This window comes from Entelurus aequoreus, linkage group LG01 (assembly GCF_033978785.1).
Source record: "Entelurus aequoreus isolate RoL-2023_Sb linkage group LG01, RoL_Eaeq_v1.1, whole genome shotgun sequence".
Lineage (NCBI taxonomy): Eukaryota > Metazoa > Chordata > Actinopteri > Syngnathiformes > Syngnathidae > Entelurus > Entelurus aequoreus.
In genome coordinates, this window is record NC_084731.1 from 39,549,933 (window position 1) to 39,577,278 (window position 27,346).

At 40.8% G+C, this 27,346-nt stretch overlaps 1 protein-coding gene across 1 annotated transcript; it reads left to right on the top strand.

The window, feature by feature from the left end:
- Positions 1-8,194: 8,194 nt before the first annotated feature.
- LOC133663666 (C->U-editing enzyme APOBEC-2-like) lies at positions 8,195-27,070 on the top strand. Its single transcript, XM_062068376.1, has 3 exons — positions 8,195-8,453; positions 12,237-12,461; positions 26,577-27,070. The coding sequence occupies exons 1-3, from the start codon at positions 8,254-8,256 to the stop codon at positions 26,878-26,880; spliced, it is 729 nt and encodes a 242-aa protein (XP_061924360.1). The 5' UTR covers positions 8,195-8,253; the 3' UTR covers positions 26,881-27,070.
- The last annotated feature ends 276 nt before the right edge of the window (positions 27,071-27,346 follow it).

Consider the following 27,346-nt stretch of genomic DNA (forward strand, 5'->3'; position numbering starts at 1 on the left):
GGCTGCTATAGTAGTTATTATTATTATTAGTTTGTTGACAATGAGTCAGAACTTCGAATTTTATAAGGTAATGATCGGACATTACTTTAGTATACGGGAGTATCGTAACTTTGGAGGTGGTGACACCCCTGACAAGCACTAGATCTATCGTATTACCGTTGCGATGCGTGGGTTCATTTATTATTTGTGTAAGACCACAGCTATTAATTATATACTTATTATATACAATTATATACAATTATATACTTGAGCTACTATTTGCAAAAAATAACAAAGTTTACCTGATCGAACGTTAAATATCTCGTTTTTTGCAGTGTATTGAATATAGGTCGAAAAGGATTTGCAAATAATTTGATTTGGTTTTTATTTACAATTTACTTAACGTGCCAACTTCACAGGATTTGGGGTTTTATATATATATATATATATATATATATATATATATATATATATATATATATATATATATATATATATATATATATATATATATATATATATATATATATATATATATATATATATCTCCTCTCTGAGCTGCCACCTTACCGTGGTAGAGGAGTTTGCGTGTCCCAATGATCCTAGGAGCTATGTTGTCCGGGGGCTTTATGCCCCCTGGTAGGGTCTCCCAAGACAAACTGGTCCTAGGTGAGGGATCAGACAAAGAGCAGCTCGAAGACCTCAATGAGAAATAAAAACTATGGACCCAGATTTCCCTCGCCCGGACGCGGGTCACCGGGGCCCCCCTCTGGTGCCAGGCCCGGAGGTGGGGCACGATGGCGAGCGCCTGGTGGCCGGGCCTGTCCCCATGGGGCCCGGCCGGGCACAGCCCAAAGAGGCAACGTAGGTTCCCCCTCCAATGGGCTCACCACCCATAGCAGGGGTCATAGAGGTCGGGTGCGATGTGAGCTGGGCGGCAGCCGAAGCCAGGGCACTTGGCGGTCCGATCCTCGGCTACAGAAACTAGCTCTTGGGACGTGGAACGTCACCTCGCTGGGGGGGAAGGAGCCTGAGCTAGTGCGCGAGGTGGAGAAGTTCCGACTAGACATAGTCGGACTCACTTCGACGCACAGCAAGGGCTCTGGAACAAGTTCTCTCGAGAGGGACTGGACTATCTTCTACTCTGGCGTTGCCGGCAGTGAGAGGTGACGGGCTGGGGTGGCAATTCTTGTTGCCCCCCGGCTCAGAGCCTGCATGTTGGAGTTCAACCCGGTGGACAAGAGGGTAGCTTCCCTCCGCCTTCGGGTGGGGGAACGGGTCCTGACTGTGGTTTGCGCTTACGCGCCAAGCCACAGCTCAGAGTACCCACCCTTTTTGGATTCACTCGAGGGAGTACTTGAGAGTGCTCCCCCGGGTGATTCCCTCGTTCTACTGGGGGACTTTAACTCTCATGTTTGCAGCGACAGTGAAACCTGGAGAGGCGTGATTGGGAAGAATGGCTGCCCGGATCTGAACCCGAGCGGTGTTTTGTTACTGGACTTTTGTGCCCGTCACGGATTGTCCATAACGAACACCATGTTCAAACATAAGGGTGTCCATATGTGCACTTGGCACCAGGACACCCTAGGCCGCAGTTCCATGATCGACTTTGTAGTTGTGTCGTCGGATTTGCGGCCTCATGTTTTGGACACTCGGGTGAAGAGAGGGGCGGAGCTTTCTACGGATCACCACCTGGTGGTGAGTTGGCTGCGATGGTGGGGGAGGATGCCGGACAGACCTGGCAGGCCCAAACGCATTGTGAGGGTTTGCTGGGAACGTCTGGCAGAGTCTCCTGTCAGAGAGAGTTTCAATTCCCACCTCCGGAAGAACTTTGAACATGTCACGAGGGATGTGCTGGACATTGAGTCCGAATGGACCATGTTCCGCACCTCTATTGTCGAGGCGGCTGATTGGAGCTGTGGCCGCAAGGTAGTTGGTGCCTGTCGTGGCGGTAATCCTAGAACCCGTTGGTGGACACCGGCGGTGAGGGATGCCGTCAAGCTGAAGAAGGAGTCTTATCGGGTTCTTTTGGCTCATAGGACTCCTGAGGCAGCGGACAGGTACCGACAGGCCAAGCGGTGTGCGGCTTCGGCGGTCGCAGAGGCAAAAACTCGGACATGGGAGGAGTTCGGGGAAGCCATGGAAAACGACTTCCGGACGGCTTCGAAGCGATTCTGGACCACCATCCGCCGCCTCAGGAAGGGGAAGCGGTGCACTATCAACACCGTGTACAGTGAGAATGGTGTTCTGCTGACCTCGACTGCGGATGTTGTGGATCGGTGGAGGGAATACTTCGAAGACCTCCTCAATCCCACCAACACGTCTTCCTATGAGGAAGCAGTGTCTGGGGTATCTGTGGTGGGCTCTCCTATTTCTGGGGCTGAGGTTGCTGAGGTAGTTAAAAAGCTCCTCGGTGGCAAAGCCCCGGGGGTGGATGAGATCCGCCCGGAGTTCCTTAAGGCTCTGGATGCTGTGGGGCTGTCTTGGTTGACAAGACTCTGCAGCATTGCGTGGACATTGGGGGCGGTACCTCTGGATTGGCAGACCGGGGTGGTGGTTCCTCTCTTTAAGAAGGGGAACCGGAGGGTGTGTTCTAACTATCGTGGGATCACACTCCTCAGCCTTCCCGGTAAGGTCTATTCAGGTGTGCTGGAGAGGAGGCTACGCCGGATAGTCGAACCTCGGATTCAGGAGGAACAGTGTGGTTTTCGTCCTGGTCGTGGAACTGTGGACCAGCTCTATACTCTCGGCAGGGTCCTTGAGGGTGCATGGGAGTTTGCCCAACCAGTCTACATGTGTTTTGTGGACTTAGAGAAGGCATTCGACCGTGTCCCTCGGGAAGTCCTGTGGGGAGTGCTCAGAGAGTATGGGGTATCGGAATGTCTGATTGTGGCGGTCCGCTCCCTGTATGATCAGTGCCAGAGTTTGGTCCGCATTGGTCCGTAAGTCGGACACGTTTCCAGTGAGGGTTGGACTCCGCCAAGGCTGCCCTTTGTCACCGATTCTGTTCATAACTTTTATGGACAGAATTTCTAGACGCAGTCAAGGCGTTGAGGGGATCTGGTTTGGTGGCTGCAGGATTAGGTCTCTGCTTTTTGCAGATGATGTGGTCCGGATGGCTTCATCTGGCCAGGATCTTCAGCTCTCGCTGGATCGGTTCGCAGCTGAGTGTGAAGCGACTGGGATGAGAATCAGCACCTCCAAGTCCGAATCCATGGTTCTCGCCCGGAAAAGGGTGGAGTGCCATCTCCGGGTTGCGGAGGAGACCCTGCCCCAAGTGGAGGAGTTCAAGTACCTCGGAGTCTTGTTCACTAGTGAGGGAAGAGTGGATCGTGAGATCGACAGGCGGATCGGTGCGGCGTCTTCAGTAATGCAGACGCTGTATCGATCCGTTGTGGTGAAGAAGGAGCTCAGCCGGAAGGCAAAGCTCTCAATTTACCGGTCGATCTACGTTCCCATCCTCACCTATGGTCATGAGCTTTGGGTTATGACCGAAAGGACAAGATCACGGGTACAAGCGGCCGAAATGAGTTTCCTCCGCCGGGTGGCGGGGCTCTCCCTTAGAGATAGGGTCAGAAGCTCTGCCATCCGGGGGGAGCTCAAAGTAAAGCCGCTGCTCCTCCACATCGAGAGGAGCCAGATGAGGTGGTTCGGGCATCTGGTCAGGATGCCACCCGAACGCCTCCCTAGAGAGGTGTTTAGGGCACGTCCGACCGGTAGGAGACCACGGGGAAGACCCAGGACACGTTGGGAAGACTATGTCTCCCGGCTGGCCTGGGAACGCCTCGGGATCCCCCGGGAGGAGCTGGACGAAGTGGCTGGGGAGAGGGAAGTCTGGGCTTCCCTGCTTGAGCTGCTGCCCCCGCGACCCGACCTCGGATAAGTGGAAGAAGATGGATGGATGGATGGATATATATATACACTACCGTTCAAAAGTTTGGGGTCACATTGAAATGTCCTTATTTTTGAAGGAAAAGCACTGTATTTTTCAATGAAGATAACTTTAAACTAGTCTTAACTTTAAAGAAATACACTCTATACATTGCTAATGTGGTAAATGACTATTCTAGCTGCAAATGTCTGGTTTTTGGTGCAATATCCACATAGGTGTAGAGAGGCCCATTTCCAGCAACTATCATTCCAGTGTTCTAATGGTACAATGTGTTTGCTCATTGGCTCAGAAGGCTAATTGATGATTAGAAAACCCTTGTGCAAACATGTTCACACATCTGAAAACAGTTTAGCTCGTTACAGAAGCTACAAAACTGACCTTCCTTTGAGCAGATTGAGTTTCTGGAGCATCACATTTGTGGGGTCAATTAAACGCTTAAAATGGCCAGAAAAAGAGAACTTTCATCTGAAACTCGACAGTCTATTCTTGTTCTTAGAAATGAAGGCTATTCCACAAAATTGTTTGGGTGACCCCAAACTTTTAAACGGTAGTGTGTATATATATATATATACATATATATATACATATATATATATATATATATATATATATATATATATATATATATATATATATATATATATATATATATATATATATATATATATATATATATATATATATATATATATATATATATATATATACATATACATATATGTATGTATGTATGTATTTTGTTATTATCATTATTTTATCATTATCATAATTCGTATGTCCTGTCCAGCCACATAGGCGCACACACACACACACACACACACACACACACACACACACACACACACACACACACACACACATACACACACACACACACATATATATATATATATATATATATATATGTATATATATATATATATATATATATATATATATATATATATATATATATATATATATATATATATATATATATATATATACATATGTACGTGTGTGTGTGTGTGTGTGTGTGTGTGTGTGTGTGTGTGTGTGTGTGTGTGTGTGTGTGTGTGTGTGTGTGTGTGTGTGTGTGTGTGTTTGTGTTTGACAGAGAAGCAGCTGGAAGGAGATACTGTAGAAGTTCAATCTCCAAAGTAAATGCAGTATACAAAAATAATATACAGTATATATATATATATATATATATATATATATATATATATATATATATTTATTTATTTATTTATTTTTTTTATATATATGTATATACAAAACCCCAAAACCAGTGAAGTTGGCACGTTAGTAAGTTGTAAATCAAAACAGAATAAAATGATTTGCAAAAACTCTTCGACCTATATTCAATTAAATACACTGCAAAAACAAGATATTTAACATTCAATCTGGTAAACTTTGTTATTTTTTGCAAATATTAGCTCATTTGGAATTTAATGCCTGCAACATGTTTTAAATAAGCTGGCACAAGTGGCAAAAAAGACTGAGGAAGTTGAGGAATGCTCATCAAACATTTATTTGGAACATCCCACAGGTGATCAGGCTAATTGGGAACAGGTGGGTGTCATGATTGGGTATAATAGCAGCTTCCATGAAATGCTCAGTCATTCACAAACAGGGATGGGGCGAGGGTCACCACCTTGTGAATAAATGCCTTTAAGAACAACATTTCTCAACAAGCTATTGCAAGGAATTTAGGGATTTCTCCATCTACAGTCCGTAATATCGTCAAAGGATTCAGAAAATATGGAAAAATCACTGCACGTAAGCAGCAAGGCCAGAAAACCAACATTGAATTTCCGTGACCTTCGATCCCTCAGGCTGCATCAAAAACCGACATCAGTGTATAAAGGATATCACCACATGGGCTCAGGAACACTTCAAAAAACCACTGTCAGTAACTACAGTTTGTCACTACATCTATAAGTGCAAGTTAAAACTCTACTATGCAAAGCGAAAGACATTTATCAACAACATCCAGAAACGCTGCCGGCTTCGCTGGGCCCGAGCTCATCTAAGATGGACTGATGCTAAGTAGAAAAGTGTTCTGTGGCCTGACGAGTCCACATTTCAAATTGTTTTCGGAAACTGTGGACGTCGTGTCCTCCGGACCAAAGAGGAAAAGAACCATCCAGACTGTTATAGGCGGAAAGTTTAAAAGCCAGCATCTGTGATGGTATGGGGGTGTATTAGTGCCCATGGCTTGGGTAACTTACACATCTGTGAAGGCACCATTAATGCTGAAAGGTACATACAGGTTTTGGAGCAACATATGTTGCCATCCAAGCAATGTCAATTCAGTCAATTAGTGCACGAGGGGAAAAAATGGCGAAATCGTTGGGGAAACATAAATTAGACTCCGAGTGTAGAGTTTTTAAACATCAGTGGACATATGACTTCTGTTCCGTTTAAGGAAAAGACAGTTTAGATTGTATTTATTTATATATACAGTATATATATATATATATAGCGCGGCCCCTGGTCAAATTTTTTTAACCCAATACGGCCCCCGGGTCAAAAAGTTTGGGGACGCCTGCTCTATACTGTTGTAATTGAATATCTTAGTATTATACCGTAATAAAGTACCTTTAGAACCATCCATCCATCCATTTTCTACCGCTACCGCTTGTCCCTTTCGGGGTCGTGGGTGATGCTTGAGCTTATCTCAGCTGCAGTTCAATTTAAAAGACAATTTTATACAAGATATATACTAAGTAAGAAAGATATAAATAGGTGGTCCCTGCTTCATCTCTCCATCAATTAGGTGGTGCTTGTCCTGGAAAACTGTTTTAGCTGTAGATTAAAAATCATAACATGACCCCTTTAAAAGTGCTTGTAGTTTGAATTGTCTTCCCAGCTTTCAAAATTGTGTTTAGTTAAGTTTTAAGCTAAGATCGTTTATTGTTACTTGGACGTATCGCATTAGTATGTTGAGACAAGGAACGCCTACTAGCAATTACTGACTCTATTACTGTTGTATTTGAACATCTTAGTATTATACCATAATAAAGTACCTTTAGAACCAGTTAAATTTAAAACACAATTTTATACAATATATTCACTAAGTAAGAAAGATATAAGTAGGTGGTCCCTGCTTCATCTCTCCATCAATTAGGTGGTGCTTGGCCCGGAAAACTGTTTTAGCTGTAGATTAAAAATCATAATATGACCCTTTTAAAAGTGCTTGTAGTTTGAATTGTCTTCCTAGCTCTCAAAAATTGTGTTTAGTTAAGTTGTAAGCTAAGATTCTTGCTTGGATGTATTGCATGTGTATATTTAGACAAGGCGTGCCTACTAGTTTCCATTGCGACACAAAAACAAACACATTTCCCCCTGTACTGGATTCTGGATTAAGAGGTTTAGAAAGGGGATATAAATACCCAAGTGGTTTCTTTTGGTATTTTTCTCTGGCATAAAAATAGTGCAGTACTTATATATGTCTTATAGTCTTATATATTTTTTGAGAGGTATGCTCTTGACATGGTTTAATGTAAAAAAAAAACATCAGCACAAAGCACAGGCCCACACTTGAAAACCAATCCATGGTACTTGTAGAGATATTGCAAGTTACTTTAAAATACTAACACACACGCAAAAAAACATTTGCATCACAGGCATAGGGGTTACTTCCCCCAGCTCGTCCATAAAGGCTTTTAATAGACACACTTGGTCTGGAAGCTGCAGCTGCTTGAGTGCGTCCGGCAACGTTTGATCCTTGGAGACCTTTAAAGGGCAACGATGCTATTTTTACACTCAAACTGCTCATTTTAGGTATTGTTCAAAATCTGCATTTTTTAATGCAGCAAAAAAAGTTGATAAAAAATAACTCAGTTGCCAGGCTTGTACCGTAAAAGTATCAGCGACACCGTTTTTGTAGATAGAGTATTGCACTGTAAAACAATGACCCTAGATGAAAGTGGCAGTTGAGTAGATAGAATTCCATCCATCCATCCATTTTCTACCGCTTGTCCCGTTAACCATAAAAATTTGCTGTAAATTTTACATACAAATTGTGGCAACTGAGCTACCTGTTTACATTTTCTTTTTTACATTGCATGTTTTATCTGTAATTGGCTTTTAATAAATCCACTTTAACATTGGTGATCGTTGCACTGTATGGACATTCGTGACGTGTAGTTATTATATAGAGGTGAAGGTCTTTCACAGCTCTCTCTCTCTCTCTCTCTCTCTCTCTCTCTCTCTCTCTCTCTCTCTCTCTCTCTCTCTCACTCTCTCTCTCTCTCTCTCTCTCTCATTTCTCCCTATCTCTCCATTACTTTTCTTCTTTTCAGCTCCTCTTTGTCCACCATTCCACAGCCAGCTCTTCACTGTGCTGCTTCCTCTTTCCTTGCACTTCCCGGCATAAAAAACTGACTCTCGGTACCATGGCCGACAGAGGTCATTCGCAAAAAAGAAAGGAGCGACAAGAGAAAGAAGCCAAGGATGGAAAAGGAGTGAAGAATGAAGGAGATCATGCTCAGGAAAATAGAGAGGTTCCTTCAGATAACAATGCAGCCCTTAATGGTGACAGTGAAGATCTTCAGGTTGAGCCCATGGAACTTCCTCCATTTGAAATAACTGCAAGGTACAGTAGGTCAACCTCACAAAGTTCTTGTTCCATAGTGATGAATGTCTAAAGTGTTTACTGTACCTATCTTACATGTTGTATTTGCAAATCACTGTAAAAAGTGCTTCTTGCTAATTATTTTAGCAAACTTCTTTCCTACTGACCAAACTGAGAGTGCATGAATTTGAAGACACTGAGTTTTGCTCTTCAGCTTTAATTTTTCCCGAAGAAGAATATATTCATAATAAATGACAGAGGGGAAAAAATTGTTGTTGTTAATATATGCATAACTTCATATGTAAAGTGCCTCATTGCAAATTCTGTAGTCAATTAAAACACTTCAATTACTCCAAATCTACCTTGCTGAATAATATCAAGTTCAGTAAAAAGTTATTTGTATGTAGTTTCTGTACACAATTCAGTTAAGGTAACTTTTGCGTTGTATTTTTAATTTTTTTTTCAACGATAATAAAATGTGCTAAACATTCAAGTAAACCATACATATATTAATTTTCACAATGTATTATGTTTTACAGCAGTGTTTCTTAACTATAGGGTGGTCGGTGTCAGCTGTGGTCCATATGGGCCGCAGCAATCAGCCAATCATCAATCAAAGTTTATTTATATAGCCCTTAATCACAAATGTCTCAAAGGGCTACTCAGTTGTACTACACTATTCCTCCACTTGGGGCAGTTTTATTGTATCCATCCATTTCATAGCGCTTGTTCCTCTTGAGGTTGCACAGGGTGTGGAGCCTATCCCAGTTGTACTTGGGCGGAAGGCGGGGTACACCCTGGACAAGTCGCAACCTCATCATTGGGCCAACACAGACAGACAGACAACATTAACACTTACATTCACACTCTATAGCAGGGGTCCCCAAACTTTTTGATTCGGGGCAGCATTGGGTTAGAAAAATTTGGCCGGGGGCCAGGCTGTGTATATGTATGTATATATGTATATATACTGTTATGTTTACTGGGGGGAGTGTATAGACGGCACAGACCACAAGGGGGCGTAGTTAAGCTCTATGTTTTATTTATATATATATATATATATATATATATATATATATATATATATATATATATATATATATATATATATATATATATATATATATATATATATATATATAATAACGAAACATTATTATTTATTTATTTTTTTTTATTTTTTTTTGTCCTGTCCAGCTTCTCAGGCAAATCATATAGTTGATGTAGATGCCCATATCGGCTGTTCAGATTTACTTTACAAAAGAGAAGTGTAGGATACTTCTCTTGTTGCCTTATTGGTATATGACTTTATTAAATGTATTTATATTATCATTTGGTGCAGCCGGGCCGGAGCAAGAAGGGATAGAAAGAGAAAAAAAGGAAGTCAGAGGGGGATATTGTGGGGACAAGAGGGGGATAAGACAGAGAGACAAAAACAACAACAGCAAACACAACAATAACAACAACGACAACAACAACAATAGAGCAACATCAGCAAATACGACATGTACAAATATGATGGTAAAAGTGATAGCAAATAAGCAGTTAGCGAAAAATAAAAAAATAGTACAGAAATGACAATGAAACAATATTATTAATTAAACAACAAGGGAATGGAGTTTGATGGAATCCAAGAGTGTGTATGGTTGTGTTTGTGACTAAGTGTGGAGTTAACTGTTGTGTTTTACCGTGAGTGTAGAAGGAATCTTTCGCCAGACCACAAGGTGCAAGGCAAGAAGGCAGTCCGTGGGCAAGCAAGTGGTCGGGGGCTGCAGAGAAGCAACGAGATCCGTGTCCAAGCAGGGGGTCGAGGATCGAGGGAGGCAGTCCAAAGTCCAAAGGGGAGTCGAGGCACACAGCTCGATCACGGGAGACATGGGAAGCGGGAAGACACAAGGGACATAAGACACGGGAGCTGGGAAGACACAGAGATAGATCAAGTACGCGGGAGGGAAGCCAGAGACGGGATGCTTACTATGGGAAGTTAACTACGTTCCCGCGCCGGATCTTCGGGTCCGCTGGCCTTTATGCTGCCTGCCCTCATTAGTCCCAGGTGCGCTGATTTCAGATCAGAGCGAGCAAAGGCGTGTTCCGGCGTCCAGAAGGCATGTGGGACTGCGCATAGGCCGTGACATATACATATACATACATAAATTTATGTCACGTTATCGATCGGAAAATGCATTTTTAAACAATATGATTTGCCTGAGCGGCTAAGACACACCTCGAGTAACAAGTGGTAAAAAATGTATTAGAAAGGACAGATAAAAAAAAATAAAAAAAATGTTTGAAATATATATATATATATATATATATATATATATATATATATATATATATATATATATATATATATATATATATATATATATATATATATATATATATATATATATATATATATATATATATATTTTATATTTTTTATACTTGGGACTTTCGGCGGGCTGGATTTTTGACGCTGGCGGGCCGGATCCGGCCCATGAGCCATAGTTTGGGGACCACTGCTCTATAGGGCCAATTTAGTGTTGCCAATGAGCCTAGCCCTAGGTGCATGTCTTTGGAGGTGGATCTAAACCTCAGATAGATACCAAGATAGTTTGTGATGGTGTCTATCAGTTTTATTTAACAAGACTATGCGATGGCCGCTTATTGGTACCGGTAATAGTAATCATACCTTCAGATACCATAGTAGGTTACAGTGTTTTTCTATTGTTTATAGGTTTTAACAAGACTATGCAATGGTCGCTCATTGGTATTAATAACCATTAATTAAATAACACCATAGTTGGTGATAGTCTATTGTTTATAAGTTTTTAACAAGACTTTGTTATGGCCATTTATTGGTACTGGTATTAGTAATCATAACTTAAGATACCACAGTTGGTGATAGTCTATTGTTCATAAGTTTGCTTTAACAAGACTATGCAATGGCTGCTCATTGGTATTAGTAACATTAATCATATTTCAACATACTATATTTTGTAAAAGTCTTATTGGTTATATATTTAATTTAACAAGACTATGCAATGGCCTCTCATTGTTATTAGTAATTATATTTTAGGACACCATAGTCGGTGATAGTTTATTGTTCATAAGTTTGTTTTAACTGTTGGTCGCTCATTGGTATTAGTAATAGTAATCATGTTTTAAGATACTATACTTGGTGATAGTCTATTCTTTATAGGTTTTATTTAACAAGAATATGTGATGGCCACTAATTGGTAATAGTAATAGTAATCATATTTTAGGAAATCATAGTTTGTGATAGTCTATTGTTTAGATTTTAATTAACAAGACTATGTCCTGGCCGCTTATTGGTAATAGTAATCATATTTTAAGATACCATAGTTAGTGATAGTCTAGACTGTGCAATGGTTGCTCATTGATATCAGAGGCATTTGTAGCTAACAATCAGTTCTCCTAAAAATAATCTTCGGTGTTCAGTCCATCTATCTTCTGATTGGGGTCATGTAAACCTCATCTAATAATAATGCCTTGCAACTCTAGAGTCTGAGTGTAAAATTAATGTACCCCACTTCCAGAGCAAGTTTCAACCTGACACCCACATATATACCTTCAAGTTTGCTTTGGTCGTCTAACATAACAGGTGCAGATATGTAATGTGGTACACACATAACTATGCTAACGGTTGTACATCATACTGTAACACTCAACACGAGTCTGTTGCTATAAGTAGACTCTCGAAAACAAAGTTTCTATTTGTTTCCAATACTACATTAAGATGCAACATAAGACAATAAGAAGTGTAGAATTTGTTATCATTTGCTGTGTTTCAAACAGGGAGCGGATCGATCATTTTGCATTCAAGTTCCAGTTCAAAAATGTGGAATACTCTTCAGGCCGCAATAAGACCTTCTTGTGTTACCTGGTGGATAAAGGAAACACAACTGAAGGACTTGACAGAGGCTGTCTGGAGGATGAGCACACAGGACCGCATGCTGAGGACGCCTTCTTCACGCAGTGCCTGTCCGACTATGTCCCATCACTGAAATACACGATCACCTGGTACGTTTACTGCATGAAGGAACATTCTTATGTCCGAATGTGGTGTCGGAGGGCCAAATGATAGGAAGGCAGACTTTCAGTTTGTTGGAAGTGTGGCATGTTTATTGTCAACGCATGTCTTAAACGCTTGTAAAACAGAACAAAGAATCAAAGTAGTGACTTAAAGTATCGTAAGTACAAAGCAAATAATCTACGCACTCCAATCAATAAAATAAAAGCATGTGTTTTGGCATCAGCACGTCTGAATTGTTCACAACAAAAATGGCCACAGCATATTACCCTTCTGCTCTTTTATAGGGCTTCCAATACTACTTGGAATGTGCCACTTTTGCCCATAGGTTGGTTTACAAACGCAATTTAACATTTCTACACATCAAAACAGTTACCCTACAACAGTGTGTCTTTGTAGTGATAAAATAAAGGAGCCCAAAGATACTAATGCTATCTAATCCTCGTAACTCTCTGACCTAGCCTAATATTAACTACATATAAAACAAACTAAACCCCGGTGAGTTGGTTTGGTCTGATGTCGTCAGTGATGACATCATCAACCCCACAAAACCAGGAAATAACTGCACCTCAAACATTTCTGAAGGTGAGCTCCCACATGGAAGTATCATGCAACGGATAACTTAATACATCTAACTGAAACCAAAATTAAACCACTACTGCTATAAATGCTAGCAAACCATTAACATAATGACATAATTTAGACCTGTTGAGACGAGTGATGAGTACCAAGCTCATCATGCTGTCACATGTTATGTTTGCCTTTTTTGTATTCAACACATTTTATGTTTTCCACAGGAGTAAAAAACAATCACATCTTGTCTTAGAGAAATTACTTTTCAGGCTTTTTGTGTCTTTTTTGGATTGCATTTGCATGTACCGTATTTTTCGGATGATAAATGGCTCCGTAGTATACGTCGCACCGGCCGAAAATGCATAATAAAGAAAGAAAAAAACATATATACGTCGCACTGGAGTATAAGTCGCATTTTTGGGGGAAATTTATTTGATAAAATCCAACACCAAGAATAGACATTTGAAAAACAATTTAAAATAAATAAAGAATAGTGAACAACAGGCTGAATAAGTGTACGTTATATGACGCATAAATAACCAACTGAGAACGTGCCTGGTATGTTAACGTAACATATTATGGTAAGAGTCATTCAAATAATTATAACATATAGAACATGCTATACGTTTACCAAACAATCTGTCACTCCTAATCGCTAAATCCGATGAAATCTTCTTCCTCGTTGTCGCTCCTGGTATGCGCCGCTTCCTTTCTTTCTGCTGCTCGATCGCCGTTTTCTGCTGCATATTTCACTACGTCCGGCTTGTAACCTGCAGTATATGATTTCCTTTTCGGTGCCATTTTTGTTCCGCCCTTCTCACTTTTTATAAGTTACCGCCAATGTTGAAATGGTCCATTTTAATAGCTACGGACATAGCAGCAGTTAGCATCCCATGACCCACAATGCACTTCTGCCATGACCCGCCCCCGCCGAATTCTTATTGGTTGACGTGTGTGTGACGATTGCTGACATTTGCTTCGTCTCTTACGCGAATGAGATAAATAATATTATTTGATATTTTACGGTAATGTGTTAATAATTTCACACATAAGTCGCTCCGGAGTATATGTCGCTACCCCCGGCCAACCTATGAAAAAAACTGCGATTTATAATCCGAAAAATACGGTAATGGATGTTAAGTATGGATGTATAGATGGGAGAGTAGTCAAAAATTAAATTTCAGTGAAAGGAGTTGATGTAGTTAATAAGCTCCTTCTTTTTCTCTATTCCCTTGTTGTGTGGCAGCCTGACTCGTAGATGCACATGTATAATAATAATAATAATACCTGGGATTTATATAGCGCTTTTCTAAGTACCCAAAGTCGCTTTACATGCTTTTCTGAACCCATCAATCATTCACACTTGGTGGTGGTAAGCTACTTTCGTAGCCACAGCTGCCCTGGGGTAGACTGACGGAAGCGTGGCTGCAATTTGCACCTACGGCCCTTCGACCACCACCTATCATTCATCATTCATTTCACCGGTGTGAGCGGCACCGGGGGCAAAGGGTGAAGTGTCCTGCCCAAGGACACAATGGCAGCGATTTTTAGATGGTAAGAGGCGGGGAGCGAACCTGCAACCCTCAGGTTTCTGGCACGGTTGCTCTACCCACTACGCCACGCCGTCCCACATGTATCCTCTGCTGTTGCCATTTCTAATAAAAAATGAGCGTATAGTTCTGTAGACTCATAATGGTAGTGCTAAAAACCACAACATCGATGACTGGTAGAAGACACAGTCAAAGTGGATGCCCGTAAATAAGACCGCCCACAAATGGCACGTCCTGAAGAGATGGTCATAAAGCAGCTTGAAAGCGGCTGTACAGCATAATCTATTCAAAATGTTATGTAGACCACAATGAAGTGTTTTAATTATAGAAAAAAATCAGAATCTGACCCCTTTAAGTACTGAGTAACCAGTGAGTAACTTCATAACTATTTTTATATTGTACATACATTACAACTGTTGGTGGTGTGTCTGTTTGTGTGTGAGCGACAGCCAGACCGTACTACAATATGTAGTACAAAAGATGCACATTTTTCAGTTACTTATGAGGTTACAACAGGGCTAATGTTAGCATGTGTGCAACTAAAACATTACACATTTACAACTTACTGCAACATGTTTTCTCTATGTAACCAAATTGTGGTGTCTAATATTCTAGGTTCTGTAAAAGCTGAGTGTAGTGATATAACTATAGACACACATAGACTGGATATTGTTTACTGTAACTTTTAGTTAACTTTTTTAAAATCATTTTAAACATACAGTTTGACATATTGAAAATATATTGGGCCCTTTTTTAAAAAATTAAATAAATTGTCCAAAAGTCAGTTTAATCTGAAATAGTCAAAGTTCTTTGAGAAGATAAGAGTTATCTCCCTTATAGATCAATTTCCCATTGATACAGTCCTCCCACACAGATAACCAATCCTTTTAATTCAGTGGAAATATCCTGATCACGTTCTTGGTGTCACTGGTTGTGGTTTTGTCCAACTTAAAAAAATCTGACCGAGACACAAAGAATACAACTGACAACGTCACAGGATGCATGAAGCTCCTTGTGGTGTGTGGGTTCGGCTCTTGCTGTGAGATATTTTTTTAAGTGTTTTTTAACTTTACCGTACACAGACAGACTTCTCAACGTGCGGCGAGGTTTCTATCTGGACAAAGCTTCTTGTGACGAAAGTCGCCACTCGGCTTCCTTTCGGTGAAGCTCGGATCTTTTCGACAGAGCTCGGGTGTTGTCTGCTCATCTCGACAGAGCACATTGAGTCGTCGAAACACAGCAACTACGCTTTTTTTAATCACCAAAGCCCCTCCTTTCACTTTATTTTTTACATATTAGTAACTACATATGTAACTTAGTAACACTTTATTCCCTATTTAACTTTTTTATTTAAACCTGCATTTTGTAGCTATGTTACACCCTCCCCCTCTTAACTGACATAAGTCCCTTCATGTTTTTCTTTCAAAATTTGATTTTTTTCAAAAGTTTCAACAAAAACTCGATTGAAGCCCTCTAGTAGGGTTTGGGCAAAATAAATGAAATTATTTCTGAGTTGGGGGTAGGTGAACTTCTGAGGTGATTTCCTCGAGCATTCGGATTGCCGAGGGTTCTCATAAACTTCGTCTTTCTGAGACTCATCATATCAATCAGACGAACTTGTCAGACGAGTACAATGATCGGTTCCTTCCGTTGCTTCAGTCTCTCCAAAACCGATTGTTTCTCTTTCTCCATTGGTTGCAAATGCCTCCTGTAGAGGTGTGTCAGGTGAGTTTGCTTCAGATTCAAAAGCTTTTCTCTTAGTTTCCGTTTCAACTTCAGTTGTGTACTATGTTGGTTCCATTGCAACCAATTGTATGTGCCATATTTTCCTGAGGTTTGTTTAGTGATAATTTATTTTTAATTTCCACTTCTTTAGAATCAGGACTGTTTCCATTTGGTGAATGTCGCTCTTGGATTAATGAATCAGGTGAGTGTCCTGTAAAGGTGGAGGAAATAATAGCTTTTTAGATGTATCGCAATTCAGACATGGACGATTATAAAATCGATTAGTAAATGTCAATAATCGATAATTTATTAATTTATTGTAGATAAAGTAATGCAGACAGTTCTAAAAGTTGGCTGACTGCAGCGAGCCACCTTACCGAGAGATCAGGCAAGCTCTTTTATGTTCCAGTTTTGTACACATTTCTATTCATTTAATAAATGTGATGGGGATTAATTTAACTGTTGTTTTTTTATGGCAAATGCACTCTTTTTAAAAGTTGCAAGTGGTAAATGCTTATTTAGGGAAATGAAAAGAAATGTAAAACTGCATCAAAATACATAAATTACAGAGGCATCAATAATCGATTTTTAATCAAATCATAGCTCCTGAATCGTAATCGAATCGTAAGGTGTCCAAAGATTCCCCCCTCTAGTGTCCAAATAGACCTTGAGACTCTTGTTTCAGGTAAATTTTCATGATTAACAGATGGCCATTCAGCTCCAGCTGGTGGTTTACTTTCAAGAACTGCCTTTCTCTGCATCTTGGGGATGTTCGAGCTTTCAAGGAATGTTGCCTCAATTCCAGATATTTTCATGGGATAGTACTGTTATCATCATCATCCTCTGAATATGAATGATGCTCATCCAACTGTACAGTTGTGTGTCTTGTTTTAGGCTTACGTGATGGTTTTGGCCCCTCTAATTCTTCGTCTGTTTCAGTGAGGGATCCACAAGGTAATAGGAGGTCACAATGTAATGTGTTTGTGGGTCCTTCTTGTCCTTCAAGGGCACACTGTGTAAACAGGTAAGTCTCCTGCTCACAATATAAATTGTTGACTCCCTTCAATCATCAATTTTGTGCTCGTTGCACAGACAGATTACACACAAGGACTCGGTCACCTATTTTCAGTGTGGATTCTCTCACTGACATCTTACAATATCTTTGCATTTTCAGTTGCAAGCTGATAGCTTTCCTTTAAGTGAGACTTCAAGTTCCTCACATATTGCGAATGTGAAGGGAATTAATTGTTTTTTACAGGCAACCCAAATGCGATGTCAATTGGCAATCTGGGTTGTCGCCCAAACATGAGCTCATATGGGGAATAATCAGTTGCATCGTTTCTCGTGCAGTTTTATGCATGAGTGAGAGGTTTAAGGTGGTCACGCCATTTAGTTTTTTCTTTTTCCTGTAGAGTTCCTAGCATACCAAGCAGTGTGCGATTAAACCGCTCCACTGGGTTACCTCTAGGATAAATAGAGGCTTGTCCCAACCTTGCGGATGCCGGCAAGTGTACAAAGCTCTTTTATGGTTTTCGATTTGAAATCACTGCCCTGATCGCTATGGAGGCGTTCAGGAAATCCATAATGGCTGAGAAACTTCCCCCACCGACATTTAGCAACTGTGTTGGCTTTCTGATCTTTTGTAGGAATAGCAACAGCATATCTGGTAAAGTGGTCACTGATGACCAGGATATATTTGATGTTATGGGTGTTTGGTTCTAAAGACAGAAAGCCCATACAAACCAGTTCCATGGGTCTGCTATTTTGAATAGTAACCAAAGGTGCAGCTCTTTTTGGCTGACTTTTCCTCTTCACACATCTTCCACATGTTCTGATCTTTGTCTCTACATTTGCTGCCATCTTTGGCCAGTAGAATCTTGACCTGACTAGGTCCAGAGTGCGTTCGATTCCCATATGTCCCATTTAATTATGCAGACTGGTGAGTACAAATGATCTCAATACTTGTGGAACGACAAGTTGGTCAAAATGACTATTGTTGCACTGTCGTTTTCTGACCACCCTGCAGTTCAAGACTACTCATCTCCCTAAGAATCAGCTGGCACTCAGGTGACTCAGATTTAAAGCAGGCCGGTATTGGCTCTCTTGACTAAATAGGTTTGAGGATATTACTGATGACTGGGTCTGTTCTTTGTAGTTGAATTAGATCATCCTTACTGTATCTGGGCACTGCGAGAAGACCTTCTTGAATTGTTTCCTCCTCAAACAGCAGGAATGGCGTCTGGATGAACAGAGAGAGACTCAACGAGGCAAAGGGCGGTTGTGTCTTTCTCTGCTTGTTCAGCAATGTGGTTCTGACATGTGGCTTGGACTGCTTCTATGGAATGGAAACTGCTAATCTTAGGGGTCAATTGATGAGAAATAAATTGATGGATTCTTTTACTTTCACTTTGCAATTGGCTGTCATTGGTTAACTCACCATGAGGCCTTCTTGACAAACCATCTACGTCTTGATTCTGCTTACCAGCTCGGTAGGTAATGTCAAGCGTAAAGTAGGATACTGCAGCTAACCAGTGATAGCTAGCAGTATCTAGCTTAGCAATGGTAAGAACATACCTCAGCGGGTTGTTGTCTGTTACTACTGTAAAGGGGTTACCATACAAGTAGTCATGTAATTTATCCGTAATGGGTCATTTCAAGGCTAAACATTCCAAGGTATGCGCTGGATACCTGGCTTCACTGCGTGACAATCCTCTACTCGCATAAGCGATGACTCAACTTTTTCCATCCTGCTCCTAAAACAATGCTGCACCAAGCCCTGTAGAGTTGGCATATGTATTGAGAACATATTAGGGGTGTGGGAAAAAATCGATTCGAATTCAAATCGCCATTCTCACGTTATATCAGTGGTTCTTAACCTGGGTTCGATCGAACCCTAGGGGTTCGGTGAGTCGGCCTCAGGGGTTCGGCGGAGGTCAAAACACACCCGACTCATCGTGTAAATACAAACTTCTCCCTGTCGGCGTATTACGGATACGGCAACAGCTGACTGATTTGCAGGTGTGTAATTTGTTGTGAGTTTGTGTTGGTTTTTTCTTTGAACAATTGGTGATGTTCATGCACGGTTCATTTTATGCACCAGTAAAAAAACATGGTAACACTTTAGTAAGGGGAACATATTCACCATTAATTAGTTGTTTGTTAACATGCAAATTAGTAACATATTGGCCCTTAACTAGTCATTATTAAGTACTTATTAATGCCTTATTCTGCATGGCCTTATTATAACCCTAACCCTCTAACCCTGACCCAAACCCTAACCAAATAACTCTAAATTATTTTTTACTTACTTTACTTTTACTTTGTTACTTAGAATATGTTCCCCTAGTGTCCAAATAACTCTAAATGTAGTCTTTGTTACATAGAATATGTTCCCTTAGTGTCCAAATAACTCTAAATTAAGTCTTTGTTACTTAGAATATGTTCCCCTAGTGTCCAAATAACTCTAAATTAAGTCTCTGTTACTTAAAATATGTTCCCCTAGGGTCCAAATAACTCTAAATTAAGTCTTTGTTACTTAGAATACGTTCCCCTAGTGTCCAAATAACTCTAAATTAAGTCTTTGTTACTTAGAATATGTTCCCCTAGTGTCCAAATAACTCTAAATTTAGTCTTTGTTACTTAGAATGTGTTCCCCATACTAAAGTGTTACCAAAAACATATAACTTTGTCTTGAATTTGACATTTTATTTATTTATTTTTCACTAAAGAAGGGTTCGGTGAATGCGCATATGAAACTGGTGGGGTTCGGTACCTCCAACAAAGTTAAGAACCACTGCGTTATATGATTCCGTATCGATTCTCATTTTTCAAAAATCTATTTTATTCCCCCGCTCCCGGCAATGTGTATGTGCCTTCTGGGCTACCGTAGGTATTGCGCAATAAGCAGCGTGGCTACCTGGTAGCTAGCTACTAAGGGGAGTGTAGTGTTGTTGTGTTGCCGCTAAAATTCAGGTAGAAGAAAAAGAAACAGAGCAGCCTAAAGTAGAAATACAACCGCCTCCGCGGACTTTGAAAGCAAACGTTTGGAGACACTTTGGATTTTACCGTGGTAAGAAAGGGCTTGACATGACTCATGCAATTTGCAGACTTTGCAACGCTAAAGTTAAGTATTTGGGGAATACTTCAAATCCCCGCGCTCACTTGGACAGACACCCCCCAGAGTTATCAGAGGAAAAGGATCATCCACTAACAACACCGGCAGCTGATCAACACACTTCACCAGTTCACAAAATTACCACCCATGCAGTTCTGAACGGGCAAAGAAGATAACCAGATCCATCGCTTATTTCATTGCAAAAGAGCTGCGACCAATGTTCCCTCTAATTTTTCATGTGTGTGAGCAAACGCACAAACTCCCTGAGCATACAGTGGAGCACATGTGAGCAACATCAGACGTGCACACTGTGGCCACACCAGCAGCACACCTGTCCCAAACCTGACATCATAACCATTTAAATGTTTTATTAAAATAATTTTCTGATATAAGTGATTTTGCCGGAGGGGTTAGTGCGTCTGCCTCACAATACGAAGGTCCTGGGTTCGATCCTGCGCTCGGGATCTTTCTGTGTGGAGTTTGCATGTTCTCCCCGTGACTGCGTGGGTTCCTTCCGGGTACTCCGGCTTCCTCCCACCTCCAAAGACATGCACCTGGGGATAAGTTGATTGGCAACACTAAATGATCCCTAGTGTGTGAATGTGAGTGTGGTCTGTCTATTTGTGTTGGCCCTGTGATGAGGTAGTGACTTGTCCAGGGTGTACCCCGCCTTCTGCACGAATGCAGCTGAGATAGGCTCCAGCACCCCCACGACCACGAAAGGGACAAGCGGTAGAAAATGGATGGATGGATGGATGGATGGATGGAAGGGATTTTGCCCCCTTACAATGACAATAACAAAAAACATGTTTTTCATGACCTATGTGCTAGTATTGTATGTCTGGCTGTGGGTCCTGCCTTTAAAAGAAATGTTACCCCTTTCAGAGATTACATTTAGTTCCTGAAACTTTCTGTCTGCAAAATATATCTTTTTATTAGCATTTTAATAGACAATATTTCATGAATAATATCCTTATATTAACATTCTTAATAAATGGCAGTAAAGTAAGCACAAATATGATTGAGGAGTCAGAGTGTTACAACCTGGCATTTACACATTGTGTGGCGTTGGGGTTGTCCGACTTTTTGTGTGGCCATAAACACAGCACTGGCTAAGTGCCATGAGTGCGTGTGTTGGTGCAGGTGAGACAGAGCGAGCGGCTTCTGTTGAAACGACGGATGACAACGTTGGTTTAAGACTGGTTTGTATGACAGAAAATTACCAGTTTTTATAGATAAAAGTTTTTTTTACTCATGTTTTTGGTGTGGTTACAAACAGTTTTGCTCAATAAAGTGATTGATGGAATTCCTGTCTGTAAAGTGTCTCAACAGACAATAATTGAACTGTGTTGACAAAGATTGTTTTATTCATTGAGGCCACTCTTGTTGTCACCTGTCACTCACAGAGTTGCATTGCAAAATCATACAGAATAAATTGTAATGTGTTTATTTTGTTTAAAGTTCAGATGGGATTTTTGATTTTCTGCGCGGCATTAATTTGCTTTGCGCAGAGGACACGTGAGCAGTGCGCAATTGCGCAGGCGCGCACCTTAGAGGGAACGTTGCCTGCGACCATACAGCACAGTGGAGAGAGAAGGCTTCAGGTTCATGATCAAAACTATTGAGCCACGGTATGACATCCCATCACGCTCGGTTTTTACAGACAATGTTGTACTTTCACTTTACAGAGAGACAAAGCTAAAAGTGGGGGAAGCTGTGACTAGAGCTAGCAGAGTAGCTCTTACCTGTGATCACTGGACCTCTAGGACCTAGACTGGGGTAGATCCTGCTAAAATCCTATGTATTGAATGAATAGAGAATCATTTTGAATCGGAAAAATATTGTTTTTGAAGTGAGAATCGAGTTGAATCGAAAAAATCGATTTATAATCGAATCGTGACCCCGAGAATCGATATTGAATCGAATCTCGTGGGACACCCAAAGATTCGCAGCCCTAGAACATATGGTGATTTGCGAACCTTTACACTAGAGACAAAGTAAGCTTGTTGATAATAGTATCAAAGGCTTGCTGGCAAGAAAAAGTCCATCTGTCATTAAATGGTTCTTTGGGAGCCCTGCGATGAGGTGGCGACTTGTCCAGGGTGTACCCCGCCTTTCGCCCGAATGCAGCTGAGATAGACTCCAGCACTCCCGCGACCCCAAACGGGACAAGCGGTAGAAAATGGATGGATGGATGGGTTCTTTGGGATGGAAGTATTTACCATCAATTTTAGAAAACTTGGTTCCTCTTCGCATCGGTGGATAACCAGCAGTTAAATTGGTTAAGGGCTTCACAATCTTAGCATAATCTTGTACAAATATTCGGTAATAACCGCAGTATCCAAGAAAATATCTGAGCTCTTTTAATGTCGGAGGTCTCGTCTAGGTCTTAAGGGCTTCCACTTTCTTTGGGTCGGTGTCAACTCCGTCATTTGATACAATATGTCCCAAATAGCGGACTGAGGTTTGAGAAAAACGGCAATTCTCAGGTGACAGTTTGAGGCCATTTTCTCTCAGTCGAGTTAAAACATTTCTACTGACACAGATGATGACATATAGGTTATTTTTCATACTTTGTCAGTAAACTTTGAAGGATTATGATGTTATGTCAGGTTTTACAGTGTGTAGTTTGAGTGGGGTCATGTGACTGCCAGGCCCCGTTTGGATTGGTGAAATGGAGTCAAAGGTCACAAGTGCTTACATTGGATTGGTGAAACAAAGTCATGTGACAGAAGTCTCTCTAACGAGCCAAATGAATATGTCTTTGCAAGCATTAATCAATAGATTATAAATAATTATGATTATAATTCAACATAGCAATCGGAATGTAACTCAGTGCAACAAAGTAAAAGTAGCGTTTCTTATTCACAAAAATACTCAAAAGTAAAAAGTATGTTGCATCAAAACTACCATGACAAGTACAATTCATCTACATAATGTAACTTAAATAAATTTAATGGAGTAAATGTAGTGCATAACTAACTACACACATCTGCTTAATTGGTTGTTTATGGCTGTAGCTGGTCAGCATCTTGATCAGCGAAGTGTCTTGTCAAGCAGCGACTGGGATGGAGGAAGCGGCATTCGGATCTGGAACCTTCTAGTTACTGGAATGGTTTAAAACAGGGGTTCTTAACCTTTTTGACCTCAGTGCCCAACTTTTCCAGTACAGAGGGGCCCAGGGCCCACTCAAATAATAACACTGAATTAGTAGTCATCTTAGGCTATGTTCACATTGCAGGTCAATTTTGTTTCTTTTTTTTAACCATATGTGACATGTATCTGATTTTTTCCAAGCCAAAGCCTCTTTCATATGTGGACATCAATCCGATATGTGCAATCTTAACGATCGAGTCTCGTTCGTCCGACCCGTACCTCATCACAATTCATGCAATGATCTGTTTTTTAGTGCATGTAAACAAACAGTGTGTGTGTGTGTGTGTGTGTGTGTGTGTGTGTGTGTGTGTGTGTGTGTGTGTGTGTGTGTGTGTGTGTGTGTGTGTGTGTGTGAGCTAGCGACATTGGGTTTAAGGTAAGATTGGGGGCCCTTCAGGAGTCTGGTGTAAGGGGGCCAAAAGTTGGATACTATAATACTATAATACAGGGGTGGGCAATTAATTTTTACCGGGGGCCGCATTAGCAACCGGAGCACTGCTGGAGGGCCACACCGACAATATTTCAATTAAATTTTGCTCAAATTATTTTTGATATACCGTAAAATAAATAATAATAATAATAATATTTTCATTTAACCTAACTTATCTTTATACAAAAGCAGATGACTTTTGATGGTTTTATTTTTAACACTTTCTTACACAACACTTCCTGATGTATATTACAATGCAAAAATTTCAATTTCTGTCACTTTATCCTGCATCCTCTTTGTTGTGAACGTAGCACGCCTGTAAGGTGATTGGCGAAGAAGGAGGAAGCGTTGCTGTTGCGGAAATGAGGAGTGAGGATAGACGTGCGTGTGGAAAGAACGAGATAAGATGAGCTGTGTTAGTATAGGTTGCTCAATAAAAGTTTAAAAAGAGCGTCAGACTTGGTGTGCACTTCTTCTGGACGCTACGGTGTCAGAAGTGGGATGAAATGCCTCCCAGTTCGCCTTGCCATCAAACCTGGGAGTCTTCATTGAGGGCGGAATTCCCCCATGCCAAGCAGCGTGCGCCGCACCTGTAGACGCTGCCTCTCTCTTCCTCCCTCTCTCTCTCTTTGCGGCGAGCTTCTCACGTCCGGGATACACACATACATCTGCAGTGCTGCCGGCAACTTAAGTGTCCTTCCCCTCCCGTTCCATCTTGACAAAGTCGCCAGGAAACATCATGGCACGTACCTCCCGATGTCGTAGCAGGCTGAGCACATGCACAAGCAGCGCAGTATGCGCACACTATTAATCAGCGGCAGTATGCACAAAGTTTTACTTATGATACCAATTGTAGCGTCCAGAAGAAGTGCACACCAAGTCTGACGCTCTATTTAAACTTTTATTGAGCAACCTATACTAACACAGCTCAACTTATCTCGTTCCTTCCACACGCACGTCCATCCTCACTACTCATTTCCGCAACTCAAAATCACAACATCAACTTCAGCAGGTCGTTACACTATATTCTTTAAACACAGCAACCTGTGCAGTCCATGTCTTGTTGAAAACACGCCATTCGTCATCAACTTTTCTTTTTTTAGCGTCTCGGGGATAACCGGGCATCACTTGTCGCTGTGCGCCTTCACTCATACGGCCATAAGTAACACTTTTCAAAATAAAAGCAGCACAGTTGTATTGCACGCACGACATAGATGTTTTTTTAAATTTATTTTGTATTTTGTGATTGCAGCTGCGCGCACGAGCATACGTCCACACGGAAGTAATAAAAATAACGCTTTTCAAAACAAAAGCAGCACCGTTGTATTGCACACTCGAAATAGATACTTTTTTAAATGTATTTTGTAATTTACGATTGGCCTCACGCGGCCCGGACAGGGACATACAAAGGGCCGGATGCGGCCCGCGGGCCGCAGAATGCCCAGGTCTGCTTTAATAGTATTAGCCACTAAAGCAGGGGGGTCAAACGTATGTTTGACACCCCGGTTTTATCCGGCCCGCGGGGTGAGTTTGTTAAGTATAAAAATGAACCGAAGTTTTTGAAAGAAAAAAACTGCTGTTCTGGATGATGCAATAGCAATTCTTTGTAGATTATGCTACATATGTAAAAAAAATAAAAATAAACCACATGACAGAAAATGAGCAAACTACATAAATAACATCCTGTAATTTGATTTTGATATTTTTTTATCTTGATAGATTGAAAATGAACACCAATGAGTTGACTGATGAACAGTATCACATAATGTATTCAGAAAGTATAAATAATGACAAATAAAAATAGAATACTATTAACCGCAACATGTAAGTGTAAAAACAACCCCAATAACATTATGATTTGTACATTTTGAGAATGTGATTGTTCTATTTTTAAAGAAAGAAAACAATCTGAAGTTGTCTTTATTTTTAAGTTATCGTGCCATGATTTTACCAGTCCGACCCACTTGGGAGTACATTTTTGTCCAAGTGGCCCCCAATCTAAAATGAGTTTGACACCTCTGCACTAGAGGATACCAAACCAATCAGAGCACGCTGTTCAGTATCATGACCTAACCACTGATTGGCGCAGCCTCAGACAGCATTACCATAGTGGATTAAAGAGTGTAAAGGTGACTATATGATTGTTATTTCCTCTATAGATGGCCCTCTAATGTTGAAAATGTATTTTGAAGATCTTAAACAGGTTTTTATCATGCTGTAGCTATAAAAAATATTTGATAATTAATTATTAATACTTCGCAGAAATGGGTTTATCATTTCATGTCAGCAACTGATTAACCGCGATTAACAAGGGTTTTGTTTTTGAAATACTGTACATTCAAAAGTACATTGACTAAATCTAATTCCATTTCAGAGCCTCACAGAAATATGACAAAGTATAACAAAATGTTTTGCCAAAAGGACATTAGAAACTAAGTGATGGGAAATGCTATAGAAGGGTTACATAACCGCCATAGTGATTGCACCAAAAGCCTTAACTAAAATTACTACTGCGTATACTGCAATAGTTTGAATCAAATATATATTTTCTTTCCAGGTATGTGTCATGCAGTCCCTGCTCTGCTTGTGCTGCAAAGATAGCTGATGAGTTAAAAGCCAAGAAAAACATCCAACTGAACATCTTTGCTGCTCGGCTGTTGGAGTGGGAAGAAGCCGAGATTCAGGCTGGGCTGAAGGCTCTGCAGAAAGTTGGCTGCAAGCTGAGAGTGATGAAGCCTCTAGACTTCTCCTATGTCTGGGATACCTTTGTGGAGAACGAGGACCAACCTCTTAACCTGTGGGAAGACTGCAAAGACAACTATGAGTATTATCATGAGAAGCTGGCAGACGTTCTTCAGTGACTGCATCCTAAAAAATAGAGCAGTGTCTTTTTTTGACACTTTCGAACTGGGGAAGAAGCAGCAGCTCATCCTTGTTAGCATCGGAAAGGAACCTTGGTGTACTAATGTGAAACATCTCCTGCTGTGCTTTTCAATTGTAACCTTAGAATTTTATACAAATCACACATAAAAAACGTAACACAATAAACATATTTTATCCCAACCTTATCTCACTTCAATATCATACATCAGAGTTGTTTAAAAGGGGTCGCGACCCCCATGTAGACCCAAGAGGTACCGCAGGGGTATTGTAAAATGTCTGCTTGAGCTATTTAAAATGTATTTCTACAACTTGTCTACAAATTTAAAGGTCTTTAAATACACATTAACATTAATCCAACACACTGTAGTGTTGTTTAGAAACGGCAGTGTCATGACCACCCAACTCACTGTCACTAGGTTTAAAATATAATCATGAATAATTAAA